General features: G+C 39.5%; 1 protein-coding gene across 1 annotated transcript in view; it reads left to right on the top strand.

The window, feature by feature from the left end:
- The window catches only part of USP45 (ubiquitin specific peptidase 45), a 70368-nt gene that overhangs the window by 25738 nt on the left and 24333 nt on the right, over window positions 1-20297 (top strand). Inside the window, exons 6-8 of the mRNA XM_081315275.1 lie at window positions 8681-8832; window positions 10733-10828; window positions 12541-12671. Of these exons, the coding sequence (XP_081171401.1) occupies window positions 8681-8832; window positions 10733-10828; window positions 12541-12671 (379 nt within the window). The remainder of the gene's footprint in view (window positions 1-8680; window positions 8833-10732; window positions 10829-12540; window positions 12672-20297) is intronic.

Raw genomic sequence — 20297 nt, 5'->3', positions numbered from 1 at the left:
TATGTATTGTCTTGGAGATGTTTACTCTCATGAGTGAGTGCAGAAAAGCGAATTCTCCCTATCTGTGCATGTTATAAGAAGTTTCTATACTTTTTTTAAAAAATGACAGTTTTAAAAGTGCCCAGCTGATCTTTTTTAAAATAATACTAAAATGCAGTTGATTGTGTCTATATTTGCCTTTTTTGTTAACTATACATTTAAATGGAACCTTTCTTTTTTCTGTTGAAATGATTCGTTACATTGATTTTTTTTAAAAGAAACTTCTTTATTGCATATAATAAAGAAGTTAAATATAGCATTATTGAACATAATCCAAAGAGAGAACAGAAAGAGCACTGAGCATGACCAGCAATTCAAACAGTACTTTTATGGCAAGTTTTAATTGCAAATGATTTGTTCTTTTCTTTTATATCCAGTGTAACATGCAAACTGCCAGTAGCCGTTTTCCTCTAACTGAATAAGATATTTTAGGGCACCATGTACAGTCAGTTCCTTAAAATAAGTGAAGAAACAATCAATGCTTGTTTTATAACCATATGCATTTGAGACAAACTAAATAATCAGAGCTTAGCTTGCTTCTCCAGCTTCAGACTAATGAACTTGAAGAAAAGACACCTGGATTATGGAAAAAGCAGCACAGATTTTCTCAGAAATATTTTTTGAGAAATAAACAGAAGCAAAATATTTGCAGTTGCCAAGAGCATGCATGGGGCCCAGATCTCTGCTTCCCCCCCCCCACTCATACTCAACTTGTTTGCAAAAATAGGCAAATGACATTATTACTCCATGACTGACCAGGAAATTAAATTAAGTCATTGAGATAAGCCCAAGTGTGGAATTCTTCCCCCTCCCCCCAAATGCTGGCAGTATGTGGACTTCCCATCGGATCTTATGATTTATCCTGCCCAGAAAGTCTGCATTGTCTCTTTTTTCTCTTCTCCCTTTCTTTCTTTCTTTTTTTTTCTCCTGAAAGTCATCTGTTTGGTCAATAAGTCAGGTTTGCCACAGCGTAGAAGAATAAAGCAAGTGTTTTGTAAAAGAGTAACCATCCAGCAGAGGCTAGTTTTTTTGCAAAAAGGGAGCTGGCCCATTATACAGCATTTGCCAGGAAAGCAGGTGCAATATTGTCATGATGGCACACTTGTGAGTTTCACATGAACCTTGTGCACATGTAGTACACAGGAACCATGCTGAGCTGTTACAGTTTTGATTGTCTGTTGCCTGGGAAAGAAGATTAGAAATGAAGGTTTGTTTGATCCCTTGAAACAAACAATCTCCCCCCCCCCCAGCAATTCCTGCTCCCAGTGCATCTTTCAGTTAATGGGAATCGGGGGGAAAAAGTTAATTACCATTCAGAAATAATTTCTAGTTGCTCTGAGATTTACAGAATCCTGTATTCTAGTTTTCAGTACCAATGGATTGCTACCACAGCTGTATTTTATTTTATTGTTTTATTTTATTTTATTTCTAATTCAATAAGTGCCTCTCTGCCGGGCTCTATGTTTGTTTTCTTTTTCTTTTTAAAGGAAAAAAGATGTTGCACTATATCTCTGATACCCATAACCAGTGCTTTTTTTGTAAAAAAAAAAAAGGTGCCGGAACTCACACACGTCATACAACCCGCCTTGCCTACCCTACAAGGTTCCATCCAAAAAAGGTGCCGGAACTCCGTTCTGAGCATTCTATGAGAAAAAAAGCCCTGCCCATAACTATTAAAGGTCTTTGTAGGAAAACCAGTTAATCTGTGAATTAAAAGAAAAACAATATTTTGAAATTTTGGAATATTTTGCAAAATGTTTTTTATCACACCCTGAAGAACTATATAATTGCTTTGCCTAATTTTTAAAAATTATAAGTTAAAATATTCTACAAAACTTCACAAAATTTTACAAAATATTTTACACAATTAAAAAGCAAAATAAAAAAGTAAACCATTACGTTCCAGAAATTATTATAATTTGTTAGGAATTATGGAACAAATTTAGCAGGCAATGTGTTTTTTTGTGGTAATTAAATGTTAAAAACAAGACAATGTCATCTCATCTGTTACTTTTTTCTTATGTTGAGATTAAAATTAAAGATTAATAATTCCAGTAAAGGTTCTTAAACTTGAAATACCCTCAAGTGTAATAAGGCCCCCAGAAGATTTTACAGTAGTTTTAGAATGGGATTAAAGTATACCAAGTTCAAACATACTGTTGACTTTTAGGATTAATTGCTCCATGATATTTTATCCAAATTTCTTCCAGCCAAATCATTACAGGTGATTCTTTCTTTCATACTTTCTACTCACCCCACAGATCTACCCCATAGTGTTGAGGAATTATCTGAAGCAGTTTTCTGGGTACATTAATGACTATAAGAAGAGAAGCTCAGAAAAACTCCCATAGTACAAGGTGGTTTTATAACCCACAATAAACCTATCTTCCTAGTGAAGTTGCATGTACTGTCCAGGAAATTAAAGGGTAAACCTGATTTATTATTTTTCTTTATAAGAGGCAATATGTGGTGAACTGTGCAGGGATTATGTTCTTTTAAGTGTTTCTAAAAACAGAGCATCCTGTTAATTAACATTTGTGTGGTTTTGTTAAACTAGTCTAGCTATTACCATTGAAATCTTTTCCAGATCTCCAAGCCATTGACAGCCATTTTAAGTGTGCCCATTTTGAGTTTGCCTATAACAGCCATTAGTTCATTTTTGTACCCCCAGCATCCTAATTGCTGAACATGGGAAGAGTGTTGGTCCACACTGGCATCCAGACAAGAATGTAACTATTTAAATGTAGAGGAAGTTGTATTACATAAGGTTATTTACAGTGGTTTTCATTTTTGTCCTAGAAAACATACAATCTTGCCTGGATGGGAATTATTTCATTCAGTGCCACCACTGGACTCAATCTTACAGCTCTTTTTTTCTCTCTTCTTCCTCTTTTTTATTATTTTATGGTGATTTCAAGTTAATACTGATTTATTAATACTGTTCATTATTACTTTTGTTAATTGGATTTGCACATTATTATTTTTAAAGATCTTAGCAATGCAAATCCAATGCTGCAAGTTGTAAATTTTATACCAGATAAGATCGGTATAGTTTTGCAACTGAAATATTCAGAGGATAAAAAATACTGACTTTTTAATATTTAAAGATGGAAAGTATACAATAATTAAATAAGCATAAAGAACAATTGCTTTTTTACTTTTGTGCCATCTGTGTATCCACTTAAATATCTGTTTCAATGAGATGAAAAAGAAATAAGAGTATAATCAGAGACATTGCTGTTAGTGGTATGATAGTAAAATGGATTAGTGCAGGCTGTTTAAGGATAAATGGTTAAATACATACTAAACTGACAATAAAACAAGAATATATAAAAAAGATAGTTGAGAAGTTAAATGAATATTGTAGATCTTTGCAATTTCATTTTAGACTGAGGAAATTCCAGTTAATGCTGTGAGACTTGTTTTGAAGTAGCATACAATTATCCTTTTTTCAGTGCCAGTGAATGGACCATATGATTTTATGAACACTTATTTAAAAGTATTTTTGGCTTTTACATTGTTTTAAATCATAAATATTTTTGATTTTAGATCAACATATTGTGAATCTGACTGTTGTGTTTTATAAACAATGATTTATGGCTCAGTAGGTATGAAACCAGCCAATTGAGGTTTATACAAACCACATATCTTATCTTGTGGCAATGAGGGTGGCAAAGCGCGCCTACTTCACCACCCTCATTGCGTCCGCAGATAACCGCCCGGCCGCCCTATTTAGAGTGGTCCGCTCCCTTTTAAGTCAAGAGACGGGAGAGGACCCCCTACATGGACGGGCTGAGGAATTTAGTAAATATCTGGTGGACAAAATTGCTCAGATTCGGGCTGGTCTGGACTCTGACTGGGCAGTATCTAACGAGAGGAAAACGATGAAGTTGGCCGAGTACATTTGGGAAGAGTTCGATCCTGTGACTCCGGATGAAGTCGACAAGATCATGGGGAAACTAAGTGCCGCCACATGTTTGTTGGACCCGTGTCCCTCCTGGCTAGTCTATGCATCTCGGGAGGTTACACGAGGCTGGCTCCTAGCAGTTATCAATGCCTCACTGAGTGAGGGGTACTTCCCTGCCGCCTTGAAAGAGGCGGTGGTAAGGCCCCTCCTCAAGAAACCGGCATTGGACCCAGCTGTTTTAAACAACTTCCGTCCTGTCTCCAACCTTCGCTTCCTTGCGAAGGTCGTTGAGAGCGTGGTGGCATGACAGCTCCCTTTGAACCTGGAGGAAGCTGAATATCTAGATCCGTACCAATCGGGTTTCAGACCCGGGCACAGCACGAAAACGGCATTGGTCGCACTGGTGAATGATCTCTGGCGGGCCCGAGATAGAGGTTATTCCTCTGTCCTGGTCCTATTAGATCTATCAGCGGCTTTTGATACCATCGACCATGGTATCTTACTGCGTCGTCTTGAGGGGCTGGGAGTGGGAGGCACCGTTCTGCAGTGGTTCTCCTCCTACCTCTCGGACCGTTCGCAGACGGTGTTGGCAGGAGGGCAGAGGTCAAGCCCTAGGCCTCTTAGTTGTGGAGTGCCTCAGGGATCGGTGCTCTCGCCCCTCCTGTTCAACATCTATATGAAGCCGCTGGGAGAGATCATCCGTGGCTTCGGGGTGAAATATCATCAATATGCTGATGATACCCAGCTATTCATCTCCACCCCGAACCAACCCAGTGATGCCCTCGATGTGATGTCCCGTTGCCTGAAAGCGGTACAGATTTGGATGGGAGAAAACAGGCTTCGACTCAACCCGGCCAAGACTGAGTGGCTGTACATACCGTCATCTCGTTTAGTCCAAGAGGTTCCATCTCTGACTATAGGAGGAGAGATGTTACCTCCCATTGATAGAGCACGCAATCTGGGCGTCCTCCTAGATTCACGACTCAGTTTTGAAGATCATATTGGAGTCGTGGCTAGGGGGGCATTTGCACAGATTCATCTTATATACCAATTGCGCCCCTTTTTGGACCGAGATGCCCTACGTACAGTCACCCACGCACTCGTTACCTCCCGTATAGATTACTGTAATGCTCTCTACATGGGGCTGCCCTTGAAGACCACCCGGAGGCTTCAGCTGGTGCAGAATGCAGCTGCACGGGTTGTGATGGGAGCACCCCGATACTCCCATATTACACCCCTCCTGCGTGAGCTGCATTGGCTACCAGTTGCCCTCCGGGTGAGATTTAAGGTGCTGGTACTTACCTTTAAAGCCCTACATGGCTTAGGTCTGGGATACTTGCAGGACCATCTGCTGCCGGGAACAAATTCCCATCGTCCAGTACGCTCACACAGAGAAGGCCTCCTCAGGGTACCGTCAGCTAGGCAATGTCAGCTGGCGACCCCCAGGGGGATGGCCTTCTCTGTGGGAGCGCCAGCCCTATGGAATCAGCTCCCCCCTGAGCTTCGGATGGCCCAAAACCTCCAATCCTTTCGCCGCGGCCTCAAAACACTCCTGTTCCACCAGGCTGACCTGGACTGACAGGCATTTTAATTAATTTATATTTAGAATTTTTAATTTATTTTTTAATTCTTTAATTTTAATTTATTGCACAGATGATTTCAATTTTATTTTTATCTTGATTTCTGTACTTATTATATGTTTTGTTGTTAGCCGCCCTGAGTCCTTCGGGAGATAGGGCGGGATATAAATCCCATCAATAAATAAATAAATAATAAATATTTAGTACAAGTCATAGACTTCAGTAGGACTTACTACCAAATGCTTAGTTGATTTCCATATACCTGAACTAATTTCATTAAGAAATAGGACACACTATCGGCACACCTTTTCCCTGGAAACTATGTTTGGGATTAGGCTTGAGTTAATATATTGAAAGTTTTATTTTATTTATTAAATTTCTACACTGCCCATCTCACTGATGTAGCGGCTGTGGTTCAGATATGGAAAGACAGTATTTTATTAATGTTAGTCTCTTTGTTGCTGTTAAAATAATGTAGTTTTAAGATGTGTAATTACGGTTTCTTACATTTATAATTATATGAGCGCTTAGGTCTTGTAATGTTGGTTTGCTTTTTGTGTTTTATAGGGAGGCAGTTTCAGGGGTCATTATATTTTATTTTTCCCCTGGATGATTCCGATTGGAGATTCAGTAGACAGAACCTTGTTACTTGTGTGAAGCTGTCATTTAACCATGAAATGAAATGCTTTTATTAAGTTTGCCCTGCAGATATGGTCCTCTGTGGCAGGGCTACCCATATTTGGTGGCTGTGCAAGGAGAGCCAGGTGGTGCTGCAAAGCATCGCACAGTGAAGCGTGGACAGATCTAGATCTGACATTTGTCATCCTGTAGTGCTGAAGGGGAGTTAAAATCTGTTTTTCCATATGCTTCTGTTTTAATTTTTGCCTGCAGTTTGGTCCAGATGGCCTACTGAGCATTGTTTACTTTAAGATGTTTTCCCAGATGTTACTGAATGCCGATGGATAAATCCAACAACTGTGGTATACCAATATACAAATTAAGTATACAATTTAGGCTTTTGTCAAAAATCCAAATATATATGTATTTTAAATGAAAATATCTGTTTCTTGTTGTTTTTTAAGATGTGAGTCATGTTGAAATAATAGATGGATGTCAGACTTAGTCCAGCAAAACAAAAGTTTAAATGAGCCACAAAAGTCTTAAGTCTTATAGTACCTTTTATATTATCTGTATCATGTGGGATTGTTAAAGACTGTAAAATGAATGAGAATAGGAAAGAAATGCAAAGCAAGGGTGCTTGCTTGAGGTTTTATAAAGATGAAAGAGAATTATAAATAATTTTCAAAGGGTCAATTCTATCTTTCTTGCTTTGAGAATTCTAAAATATTAAATCCAAAATTATGCAAGTGGATTTAAAGTTGTATAATAGGAATTACCTTTCAAATCTTCCTTTTTGCATGATTCCAAATATGCTCTTTTTAATCTCTCATCGCACTGAAGCAAATTTGCAGGAAGAATCCAGGAACTTTCAGGGGCATATTTTAGTTTTCCCCCCTGAGACATGTTGCAGACTTACATTCTGAGCAGGATTTTGGGTAGGCACCATGAGAAATACATACTTTAGGTTGTTGATCTTCTTGCTGACTGTTCTTCAGGGTGTGGTCCACAAGGAATGCGCTGCTATTGTATAAAGATAATTTTGGCATAGGGGGAGAATGTAGCCACTGCCTTTGACAGTATTTGTCTATGAGTAGCTGGCACAATGGCCTAAAGGTGAAGATGCACACCTCACAATCGGGAAGTTGAGAGTTCAATCTTACGTATCGACAGATATTTCTCTATCAGGGCGCAAAGAGAAAATATCTGCTGCTTACTCCAGATAGGTGTCAGTAATGGCATCCCGCATCCATTCAGCCCATTACTAATTGCTATTGGCATGAATTGTTGGAAAGTACTTGAAATATTATATATGTCAGTAATTTTCATATTTAGTTCAGGACCTATGACAATATGAAATTTGCAAGTTGAAATCTAGTCTGAATAACATATTTCAAGAGTTCTCATTACCTCTGTGTTACTCATTAAGAACATTCTTATTTCACTGCAGATAGCAAACGTCTCTAGATTAAGGATACACAGAATTATGTTATGGGAACAATATGGTATCTAGCCAATTACTTAAAGTGATTAATTGTTGTTCACTTAGACAAAATGTGAAGCTGCAGTGTTACTTATTTACTTACCTTTGAGTAAGTTTGACTTAATGATTTCAGCTAGGGTGCTTAAGCTTCTACTTCATAATTCTCATTTCCAGTTAATGCTAAAATGCTGTTTTCATAAAATAATTGTTTAGAACCTGGAATATACTTCAGAATGGTACAAATTTCATGCAAAGCTATGTGGGTTACTATATGTATCTCCTGTTATATTGTGTAACAGTTCAATAGCAGGAAGATGAATCTTTTGGATATGTTAAGAAATATTTAGAAGTTGGATCCCAGCTACTTACTTGAATGTAGTTCCATTGAAAGCAATAGTGTTTCAGGGATTTATTAACTCTTCCCATTCATACCGATGGGAATTGAGAACAATTACCTTGGTCTGAAACCAATCCAGAGTATTCAGAATATCTTGGAAATTAAAACTATTTTCTGAAGACTGCATTAATTTCTTAAACCAACCAATGAAGCCCTTGTAGAATTAAAGAAATTGCCAACTGGATTTGGGATTTTTAATCCTTTTTTTAAAAAAAAATACTAAAATTGTGCAAAATTAAATGAACTTGCCAGGTAATCGTTTTTTATCAGAAGTTATATTTTACATTTTACAACTATTTATGAATGTGGATCTTAGCTTTGCTGTTGAAGAAAAACTATATGTCATTCTCTTGATATTTGAGTTGCTTTGATTATGCATATCATTTCTATATTACAGGTGAGCATAAACATGATCTATATAGCATAAGTAGCAATTGCAGTGTCTTCCAAACTTAGGAAGAGTTGCCATTCAGAGCCTGAGAAATGATTGACTTTAGTTAGTAGCCGTTTGCAAACTCATTGAATGAATTTCTTAAGAATGTAGTAGTATTCCAAACTGGACTATTATGTTGACTTTGATATTTTGTTTTTGTTTTTAAAGGTCAGCATGCAGTACCTTGTGTACAAGACCTGATTCTTATCTTTTCTCGTTAAAGGTTCATCATCAAAAATTATATGGCTGCATGAAGAAAACAATGAAGCCAATGACATATTAAGAGGAAAAGGCCTCAGTTCCAGCTGGGCATCTGTTCCTGTTAAAGGCATTAATAACTTAGGGAACACATGTTTCTTTAATGCTGTTATGCAGGTAAAACTAAAGAGGACTCTCCCTGCTCAGGAATCTATAACAATCAAACAACAAAGGGTGACTGTGGCAATAAGCAGATCAAATAATGATACGTTATATGGGTAATTCATTCCCTTTTCAACACAAGTTGTGTAAAATTGTGTAACCTGGATATCTAGTTTACATCCAATATCGCTCTCACATTTTCAAGAGATATCTAATATTTAAATGTCTTGTATTGATAGAAATCCCTAGCATATATGTATAAACTAATCCAAGAAGGAAATTTTCAAGCAGAAACCAGAGACTTTCAGTTACTTGTCATTTTCTTGGTCTTGACAATAATAATAATAATAATAATAATAATAATAATAATAATAATAATAAGAAGAAGAAGAAGAAGAAGAAGAAGAAGAAGAAGAAGAAGAAGAAGAAGAAGAAGAAGAAGAAGAAGAAGAAGAAGAAGAAGAAGAAGATGATTAGGTGGGAGGGCTGCTACTGCACCAGCCTTTGTGCTGCGTGACTTTTTCCTACTTGGCAGCTTGTGGATTTGGAAGATTTAATCCTGCTCTCTTTAGGTGCAAAGCAGCTTGGGAATTAATTGCTACCAAAGACCAGACCTAGACCTGACCTAGAATTAGATCGGTTTTTTATTTGGGGCAGTAGCAATGTGATTCTGAAGGCAAGGTTGCTATTAATCCTTTATCAGATCATTTTGAGTTCCTTGATCCTGATCCTGCTCCTCACCACAGGGAGTAAGATTTGTTAAATTGGCACCTTATAGGCATTTTGAATGGAACAGAAAAAAATGAATTTCTGATTTATGGCTTTGGGGATTGCACAGAATAGCTTATAGAAAAAAAGACAATTATTTTGTAATAATTGAGTTAAGAGGTAAAGTTACTGTATACTAATAATAATAATAATAATAATAATAATAATAATAATAATAATAATAATAATAATAATAATAATAACAATAATAATAATAATAATAAGTTGGAAGGGACCTTGGAGGTCATCTAGTCCAACCCCCTGCTCAGGCAGGAAACCCTATACCATTTCAGGCAAATGGCTGTCCAGTCTCTTCTTAAAAACCTCCAGTCTTGGAGCATTCACCACCTCTGGAGGCAGGTTGTTCCACTGGTTAGTTGTTCTAACTGTCAGGAAGTTTCTCCTTAGTTCTAGGTTGCTTCTCTCCTTGACTAGTTTCCATCCGTTGCTTCTTGTCCTGCTTTCAGGTGCTTTGGAGAATAGCTTGGCTCCCTCTTCTTTGTGGCAGCCCCTGACAGTTCCTTTTGGCAGTTCCTTTTGAAACATATGTAGTGTGAGATGCAGGCAGTTTACACATTGGTTAAAATATCAAAAGTCTTGCTCAATAGATACAAGTGTCATAATCCAGTCAAGCAACTGCCATGGAAGACCATTTACAGTAGTCCTTGCCTTAAGACCACAACTGAGCCCAAAATGTTGGTTGCTATGGAGACATTTGTTAAGTGAATCTTGTCCCATTTTATGACTTTTCCTGCCACGGTTGTTAAGTAAATCACTGCAGTGGTTAAATTAGTGACAAGGTTATTAAGTGAATCTGGTTTCCCCATTGACTTTGTTTGTCAGAAGGTCACAAAAGGGCATCACATGACCCCGGGACACTGCAACTGTCATAAGTATGAGTCAGTTGCCAAGCATATGAATGTTGATCACATGGCCTTAGGGATGCTGCAATGATCGTAAGTGTGAAAAACAATCACAACTCACTTTTCTCAGTACCGTTGTAACTCTGAACGGTCACTAAATGAACTGTTGTAAGTCGAGGACTACCCGCATGCATTCTGTACCTTGAAGCAACTCAATAAAAAAAAAATCACTGCATTAGTCCAGTTGCTCATTCTCTATACCTTTTTTTTTCATTTTGTTTTAGAACCTGGCACAGACACACATGTTAAGTGAGCTAATGTGCGAAATGAAAGAAAAGGGGACAAAGCTAAAAATAGCTCAGAGCCCAGCATCTCAACTGGTAAGCATTTTCTTGAACCAATGTCTGAGCATTACATTAAGTGGACGCTAAGAATCGTAATGAGGAGCACTCTTAATGTGATAGTTTTTCTAGTGCACAATAATAATAATAATAATAATTTTATTTATATACCGCCCTTCTCCCAAAGGACTCAGGGCGGTGAACAGGGCAGATATATAAAAAATACAAAAATACAAAAGTTAAAAGAAAATTAAACATATGCCCAGCTAAAAACAATAAATACAAATATTAAAAATGAGATAAAAACCCAACCCATCCCCCTTCAGGCCAGGCCGGCTTGTTCAAATAAGAATGTCTTCAGATCGCGATGGAAGGAGCGAAGGTCGGGCGCCATCCGGAGCTCAACCGGCAACCAATTCCATAGCTCCGGGGCGCCCACAGAGAAGGACCTCCCCCTGGGGGCCACCAATCGACATTCTCTGATCGATGGCACCCTCAGGAGGCCCTCTCTGTGGGAGCGCACAGGGCGGAGGGAAGTTGATGCCGGCAGCAGGTGCTCCCTAAGGTACTCCGGACCCATGCCATGTAGGGCCTTAAACACCATTACCAGTACCTTGAATCTCACCCGGAAGACAACTGGTAACCAATGCAGCTCACGGAGCAGAGGTGTAACATGGGAGTATCGGGAGACTCCCAACACAACTCTCGCGGCTGCATTCTGTACAATGAGTCTAGTGCCAACTACAAAACTATCATTTTGTAGTTGGCACTAGAGTTTGAATCAGCCGAATCAAGGCGTATTCTAGCTGGGGGAAAGCTTGTTTTTCCCATTTCCCCCTTTGGTTTGTGGTTTTGGGGGAACCATCTGGAAAGGTGTGGCACCAGAGGATTCGGGAGGAATGTGGATGACAAAAATGATTTCCTTCCTTTCCTCCCTCCAAGAAGGAGCATAGTGCATCACCATCTGTTCCACAGATAGACAGTCTTCTTTAAACAGAGGATGGCACAGAAGAGATCCTTATTCTGATTTACCTGGTTGCACTAAATCACTGCTCAAACCCTGTGGTTGCTATTTGGACACTTTGCTGAATGAAACCTGGTTTACCTTCTCTTTTTTTTTTCCTAATGCAAATGTCAACCTTTCAATTTCACTAATGCCATTAGTTTGTGAATCCATATACTGTAGCTGGAGTGGATACCGGATGTTTTTAGAAAGTAAAGACTTAAAAAATTAAATGGAAAAACCCTTATGGCTCTTGCACGTGGCTAAACATTTATTTTATTTATCTCATCTAGGGGGAAAAACTAGATATAATGTAAAATATGCAAAAACATATTCTTTCATTAAATTCGTATTTTGTTTTTGATTTAGATTTGTATTTTGTCCTGTATATTATGAGCTACTCTGCACTGATAAATGTTGCTTCGCCCACACCTTCCCTCTACCAAAATTGCTGCCCATTACAACAATGAGAACAAACAAACAAACAAAAAATCAGCCCATTTTAAAGTAGAAATCATAGGTTTAATCAAAAGAAGTTCTGGAGAAGAGACTTCTTCCATTTCAAATTTGCAAAACCCTTTAGAATAGATCTGGAAAACATGCCGGAAGGATCGGGCTGGAGGAGAGCTAGCAGGACTCCTACTATCTGAACAGAAGTCTTTTTGCATAATATAGAATGAAATGTTAGTTTGAACATACACGCTGGGAGTTGCTATTGTGTATTAAAATATTTATTTTTAACCCAAAGGATCCATTGGTAGTGAATCTTTCAAATCCTGGATCTCTGACTTCAGCCATGCTGCTGTTCCTTCATAGCATGAGAGATGCTGGGAAAGGTCCTCTTTCTCCTAAAATTTTGTTCAACCAGCTCTGCCAGAAGTAAGGATAATCTTGTGTCAGTAATAGCTTTCATATGGAAAATATAAATTTAAAGTGATTTATTTCATGTATCTTATCGTATTTCCGTCAACAGAAATGCATTGTGCTGTTTAAAATTAAGACCGTAAGCATTTGCATTTTGGTATGAATATCCCTTCCTGGATATTAATAAAGTACAGTAAGTCTTAAAGAAAAAAAAAGAAAGAAATTGTTCATTTCTTTTTCCATAGCAACTATTTAGTGTTTGGTACTAATTCATCCACTGTTAATTTTGTTAGTGTTGCAGCTGTCGGAGATTTTGCTAAGACAGATTGCCTGCATAACTACAGGCTGCCTTCTGTTTGTTTCCACTATTCTGAATATTAGGGCTGCAGACTTTTGACTTATCTGGAGACTTAGTGGCTCACAAACATTTATATACTCTTAAATAAAGTATTCTTTTATTGTTTTGTGGCTGACCGAAATCATGAACTTGGATAGTATGGTGGTAATACTACCTATTTATATAGATTTCTAAATTATGTGAAACGTTCACAGAAATAGAATTGGTTACTTTTTCATCATTGTTATAATTTTACTGCTTTAATATTGCTAAGTAAGCATTTCCTTAGCAAATGAATAATCATTAGGTCATTTGTTGTTGTTGTTAGTTGCGAAGTCGTGTCTGACCCATCGCGACCCTATGGACAACGTTCCTCCAGGCCTTTCTGTCCTCTACCATCTTCTTTAAGCTCACGCCTACTGCTTCAGTGACTCCATCCAGCCACCTCATTCTCTGTCATCCCTTTCTTCTATTGCCCTCAATCTTTCCCAGCATTAGGCTCTTCTCCAGTGAGTCCTTCCTTCTCATTAGGTGGCCAAAGTATTTGCGTTTTAGCTTCAGGATCTGGCCTTCTAAAGAGCAGTCAGGGTTGATCTCCTCTAGGACTGACCGGTTTGATCGCCTTGCTGGAGTCTTCTCCAGCACCAGAGTCCAAAGGCCTCAATTCTTTGGCGCTCAGCCTTTCTTATGGTCCAGCTTTCACTGCCATACATTGCAACTTGGAAGACCATAGCCTTGACTATATGCACTTTTGTTGACAGGGTGATGTCTCTGCTTTTTAGTGTGCTGTCTAGATTATTCCGGTATTAAAATATGTTATTTATTTTTAACCCAAAGGATCCAGTGGTAGTCCTGGATCTCTGACTTCTTTCTCCATTAACCTGGAACATAGAATTGACAGTATAGTAGTTCCAATAAGAAAGACTAGACCAAGTAGAACTTTTCCAATACTATTCTTTCTAGATCATTAGAGAGGGAGGATAAAAAGCATTATGATAGGTCAACACTAATTCTCAATACTTATCATCAGCCTTGGCACCATCCAGATGTGTGGATTTCAACTCCAAGATTTTCCACGACTATTGCTATGAATTCTGGGAGTTGAAGTACTCACAATTAGAAGCAACTACTTAGGAAAGGGACACGGTGGCTCAGTGGGTTAGGACGCCGAGCTTGTCGATCAGAAGGTCAGCAGTTTGGCGGGTCGAATCCCGAGTGCCGCGTAGCAGAGTGAGCACCTGTTACTCATCCCAGCTTCTGCCAACCTAGCAGTTGTAAAGCACGTAAAAATGCAAGTAGAAAAATAGGGACCACTACGGTGGGAAGGTAACAGTGTTCCGTGTGCCTTTGGCGTCTAGTCATGCCGGCCACATGACCACGGAGACGTCCTCGGACAAGCGCTGGCTCTTCGGCTTTGAAACGGAGATGAGCACCGGCCCCTAGAGTCAGAAACGACTAGCACGCACACCTTTACCTTTACCTTTACTTAGGAAAGACTCCACCAAATGATTTGAAGCCCATGTTTCTGCCCAGGAGAGACATTTATCTCCCCTGAGATAAGGCTCAGAGAGATTCGGCTTTCCATCCTTCCAAGGTCCGTAAAATGAGAACCTGGATTGTTAGGGGCAATATATTGACATTTGTAAATCACTCAGAGGGTGCTGTAAAGCACTGTGGAGTGATACATAAGCCTAAGTGCTGTTGCTATCTCAGTTCCACCATTATCAAAACCACGTTTAGCAACCTTGATCATTACTTTTAGATCTGTAATTCCCTGCCAAAGTCCAGTTAGGACCTCCTTTGATAATCTTTCTACTGGCAAACACAAAGTGATCTTAATAAGATGTCATATCAATTGCTGAAATAGAACCGCTAAGCTCAGATCCTGCTTATGTGAAAAACTCGAAGTTTTTTTCAAATTATGTTTTCTGGATTGTACAGAATTGAATAAATACCCCCTAAAAGCAGCTTTTCTGAAAGTAACAAATTTCTTTTTCAAGCAGATATGTTCTAAAGCACATAGGCCAGATCTTTTCAATATTCCACTGGAACTATGTATATACCATAGAATATGAGACTGTTAATGATAGATTAATCAGTTCAGCCTCTGACTGAGAAATTAACAGGATTCTTTTTTTATCACTGAAACTGGGGTCTGAGTTAACAGCTGTAAATTTTAGGCTAGAGTATATGATGTTGTGTTACCATAAAATCAGAAGTTTAAACAGGATTTATTTTCAGTAATGAGTGATAATCTATGGTTTAATAAAGAAATACCTCTTCTAATTCTTTTCGGTGTCCCACAATGTCACTTTATACTGAGTTTTGCTTTGTGTTTTATTTATCTCTTAGCCATACTAGAAAATGTAGATCTTAGTCTTTGTAGGGGAACAAGTAGAAATGACTTTTTTTGCATTTAATTTTATTTATAGTTCATTTTTACACAGCATATGCTGCATATTTTAAAAAGGAAATTGAATCATGCCATAGTTACACAACAGATAGGTTATCTACTAATCTACTTGATTTAAAATGAGTAGACATTTCTCTATCAATAAACAACAGAACAATAGTATTCAGGTAATTATATTTTTCATGAAGTTGAGTATTAAGATGATAAACATGAATAAGCGTGGCAAAGCTGTCCTAGTCATCCTTCACTGCTTATGGCCATTAGCAGTAATTCAACCTGTTCAGTCATTTATTCTCTAATGCCATACAACAGGTTGTAGCATGTTGGCACTGGCTTCCATATGTCAAGTCGTCTGGGAGTGGTCAGTTCAATCAACCATTCCAGAGTCCTCCATTTTTGCCAGGGATTTTGCTGGAAGCATATTATCAAGGGGAGAGGAATGCACATCTTTTAATTGTCAAATCCAAACATATCAACGTGGACTACAGCTTCTGTTCTCCTGCTCCGCATGTTTCCTAACTTATTTTAGTTTTTGCCCCAAGGGCTTTTTTTTAAATCCTTTTCATTTTACCTAAAAATTCAAGTGGTACTGGAGATTATGATACTAATAGTAATAACATACAACAACAGATATCTGCCATGTAACACTCCAGACTTAACAACTGTTGATAATAAAGACAAAAAAGTCTGGATAGTGGAGTTTGCAGTACTGGGGACAGTAGAATAGGAGAGATAGGCAAGAAAATGGTAAGTGAGCACCTGTCCAGCCTAGACGAGTTCAAATCACCAGGACCAGATGGATTACACCCCAAGGTTCTCAAGGAACTGGCAGACGTGATCTCAGAACCACTGAACTATATTTTTCAAAGATCCTGGAGCACTGGGGAACTACCAGAGGACTGGAAGAGAGCTGATGTAGTTCCCATCTTCAAAAAAGGGAAAAAAATAGATCCAGGAAACTACAGACCTATCAGCCTGACCTCAATACCTGGGAAGATTCTGGAAAAGATAATCAAACAACAAATCAGCGAGCACCTTGATGCAAACAAAGTCATCACTAAAAGTCAACATGGGTTTGTCAAAAACAGATCATGCCAGACAAATCTTATTACATTCTTTGACCAAGTGACAAAATTAGTGGGCCAGAGGAACGCTGTAGATATAATTTACTTGGACTTCAGTAAGGCATTTGATAAAGTAGATCACAACCTACTACTTGATAAGATAGAAAAATGTGGGTTAGATAGCATTACCACCAGATGGATTTGTAGCTGGCTGACAGGCCGTACTCAGCATGTGGTCCTCAATGGAACCGCATCTACATGGAAGGAAGTGTGTAGTGGGGTGCCCCAGGGCTCTGTTCTGGGCCCAGGGCTCTTCAATATCTTCATTAATGATTTGGATGAGGGGATAGATGGGGAACTCATCAAATTTGCAGACGACACCAAGCTGGCAGGAATAGCCAATACTCCAGAAGATAGGCTTAAGATACAGAAGGATCTGGACAGACTTGAACACTGGGCACTATCTAACAAAATGAAATTCAATGGTGAAAAAAGTAAGGTTCTACATTTAGGCAGGAAAAATCAAATGCATAGGTATAGTATAGGTGGTACCTTGCTCAGTAGTAGTAACTGTGAGAGGGATCTCGGAGTCTTAGTAGACAATCACTTCAATATGAGCCAGCAGTGTGCTGCAGCTGCCAAAAAAGCCAACACAGTGCTAGGCTGCATTAACAGCGGGATAGAATCAAGATCAAGTGAAGTACTAATACCACTTTACAATGCTTTGGTAAGGCCACACCTGGAATACTGCATCCAGTTTTGGTCACCACGATGTAAAAAAGATGTCAAGACTCTAGAAAGGGTACAGAGAAGAGCAACCAAGATGATTAGGGGGCTGGAGGCTAAAACATATAGGGAACGGTTGCTGGAATTGGGTATGTGTAGTTTAATGAAGAGAAGGGTGAGGGGTGACATGATAGCAGTGTTCCAATATCTCAGGGGCTACCACAAAGAAGAGGGAGCCAAGCTATTCTCCAAAGCACCTGAAAGCAGGACAAGAAGCAACGGATGGAAACTAGTCAAGGAGAGAAGCAACCTAGAACTAAGGAGAAACTTCCTGACAGTTAGAACAATTAACCAGTGGAACAACCTGTCTCCAGAGGTGGTGAATGCTCCAACACTGGAGGTTTTTAAGAAGAGACTGGACAGCCATTTGCCTGAAATGGTATAGGGTTTCCTGCCTGAGCAGGGGGTTGGACTAGATGACCTCCAAGGTCCCTTCCAACTTTATATTATTATTATTATTATAAAGAACTGGAGAAAAATCACAAAATACAAAGACCCTCAAATAGAAGTAGAATGATGGTGGCAAAAGAAAGCAAAATAGTACTAGTAATAGGCACCTTGAGTGCAATCCCAAAACAACTGGAGCACCACTTGAACACCATTGGCACTGATAAATCATCATCAATCAAGAGTTCTGCGAATATTGTAGACAGCCAAGAAAATAAAGAAATGGATCATTGAACAAACTAACCCAAGGGTTCATACTTGAGACATAAATGACTAAGCTCAAGAATCCTACTTCAGAAGACTTAGCTCCCAGGCTGTAACACAGGGAAAGATGGATGGGGTGTTGTGTAGTGGGTTCTGGAGAGCAGGAAGGACGCCGAGACGATGAGTACAACATATCAGCTCTTTATGAGGTGGAAGTGACTGTACTGGGGAATAGGGGTTACCTGCACTCTTATATATACCTGGCCAGTACCTGGCCAGGTACACAACCAACCAATCGGATTGAACCTCTGTTTCCCGCCGAAATTGCTTCCCGCCAAAACAGTTACAGTTCAACGCCTCCTGGTGGTGACTCTTAAACACAGCTTTAGGTTTCCAATAAAGCTTAATACATAACATGGGGGTTGGGGGAAGAGAAAAGGACGACCTGCAGCAGGGTAGACGGACTTAGTGTGGTGATGTTGGAAGATCTGAAATAGATCTTAGAAATAGATTGTTGTGCAGAAAATTTAACTACTGTATATAGTTATTATGAGTTGAAAATGACTTGATGGCACATAATCAAATATATTGGGGCAGAATACGGATACAGAAGACTGAAGCCAGCGAGAGTGAGCGAGTTAGAAATAAGAGTCACTTTCCTCCCTTTCTCTCTCTCTCTTCTCCTTTCTTTCTTTTCCTGTTTGCTCCATTGTTTTTAGAATTGTTTTTCAGAGGACAAAAACTGCTGAACGAAGGGCTTGCAAAATATTTTTGGAAATTGAGCCAAAGGCTCCATGAAATTTGTACTGAGACTGCAGGTCAATACTCCTGGCCTCAACAGTTCCTAAAAGCAATGTCTCTGGTGATTATCAAGGATGCACTAGTACTTTCACAAAACGTGAGGAAATGTGAGAGCTATTTCTTCTATCTATAGCAGGGGACCTTCTTTGATTTCTGAAGTTTGCAAGCCATGCTTTGAAACTGTCCCATTTTCTTCGCTGAATTCTTTTGTATATTTTAAGTTTAAGTTTAAGTTTTATTTAATTTGTATACCGCCCTTCTCCTTGGTAGGGACTCAGGGCGGTTCACAGGGCATATATAAAAAAGACAATACAAAAATTAAAAAAGATTAAACCCATGCCCAATTAAAACAGTAATACAAATCTAAAACAACAAATTAAAACCCATAATCCCCCGTCAGGCCAGACCAGCCATTTCAAATAGGTGGGTCTTCAGGCCACGACGGAAAGTTCGGAGGTCTGATGCCGTCCGGAGCTCTACCGGCAGTTGGTTCCATAATGCCGGAGCACCCACAGAGAAGGCCCTCCCCCTGGGGGCCACCAGTCGGCATTCCTTGACTGGCGGCACCCTGAGGAGGCCCTCTCTGTGGGAACGCACAGGGCGGAGGGGAGTTGATGCCGGCAGCAGGTGGTCCCTGAGGTATCCCGGACCCATGCCATGTAGGGACTTAAAGATCGTAACCAAAACCTTGAACCTCACCCGAAAGACAACTGGTAACCAATGCAGCTCGCGGAGCAAAGGTGTAACATGGGAGTACCGGGAAACTCCCAAGACAACTCTCGCGGCCGCATTCTGTACCAGTTGGAGCCTCCGAGTGGTCTTCAAGGGAAGCCCCATGTAGAGAGCATTACAGTAGTCAAGGCGAGAGGTCACGAGCGCATGAGTGACCGTACACAGGGCATCCCGGTTCAGATAGGGCCGCAACTGGCGCACCAGGCGAACCTGGGCGAAAGCCCCCCTAGTCACGGCCACTATATGATCTTCCAAGGTAAGCCGTGAATCTAGGAGGACTCCCAAGTTGCGAGCCCTATCCACGGGGGGTAAGAGCTTTTATTTTCTCTCCTATAGTTATTAATATGTGAAGCTACCTAAGGTCTTTATTGAAAGGGTCCTCTCAGGGCAAATGACAAATGCAATTATTGTGTGGAGGACAAGTTGCTGACGTACATTAAAGATACTGTTCAGAACATCTTTCCTTAGGCAGGAAATAAAAATTGGTCTCCCTGAAATTTTATTAAAACTCAACTAAGCTAGCAATATGTTCTTTCTTCTCATAGTCTTTTTTTTTTTTTAGAAAAGACCGTAAGCTCTGTTCTGTCAATTATAGCCTATACTAAATATAGAAAAGGACAGACAACAGTTATGCATATGCCACGCTCCACTAGTCAGTGCAAAGAAAGGGCAACTTGGAAATTTGCTGGTGATGGGCAAGAGGAGAAATGGTGGGAGGCAGGGATGGGTCACTCATAGGGAAAGTGGTGTTGGTGTGTTGGTGCATTGGTTCCATGTTCCAGGCTCCAGGACTCAGCGCCAAGATCCAGCGGTCTGAGCTTTTAGCAATTGATGGATTCCAGTTCAGACTGTAATGA

Source organism: Vipera berus (genome assembly GCF_964194415.1).
Source record: "Vipera berus genome assembly, chromosome: 1".
Classification (NCBI taxonomy): Eukaryota; Metazoa; Chordata; class Lepidosauria; order Squamata; family Viperidae; genus Vipera; species Vipera berus.
Note: the sequence above shows the minus strand (reverse complement) of the source record. Positions and strands in the feature narration are given on the sequence as shown.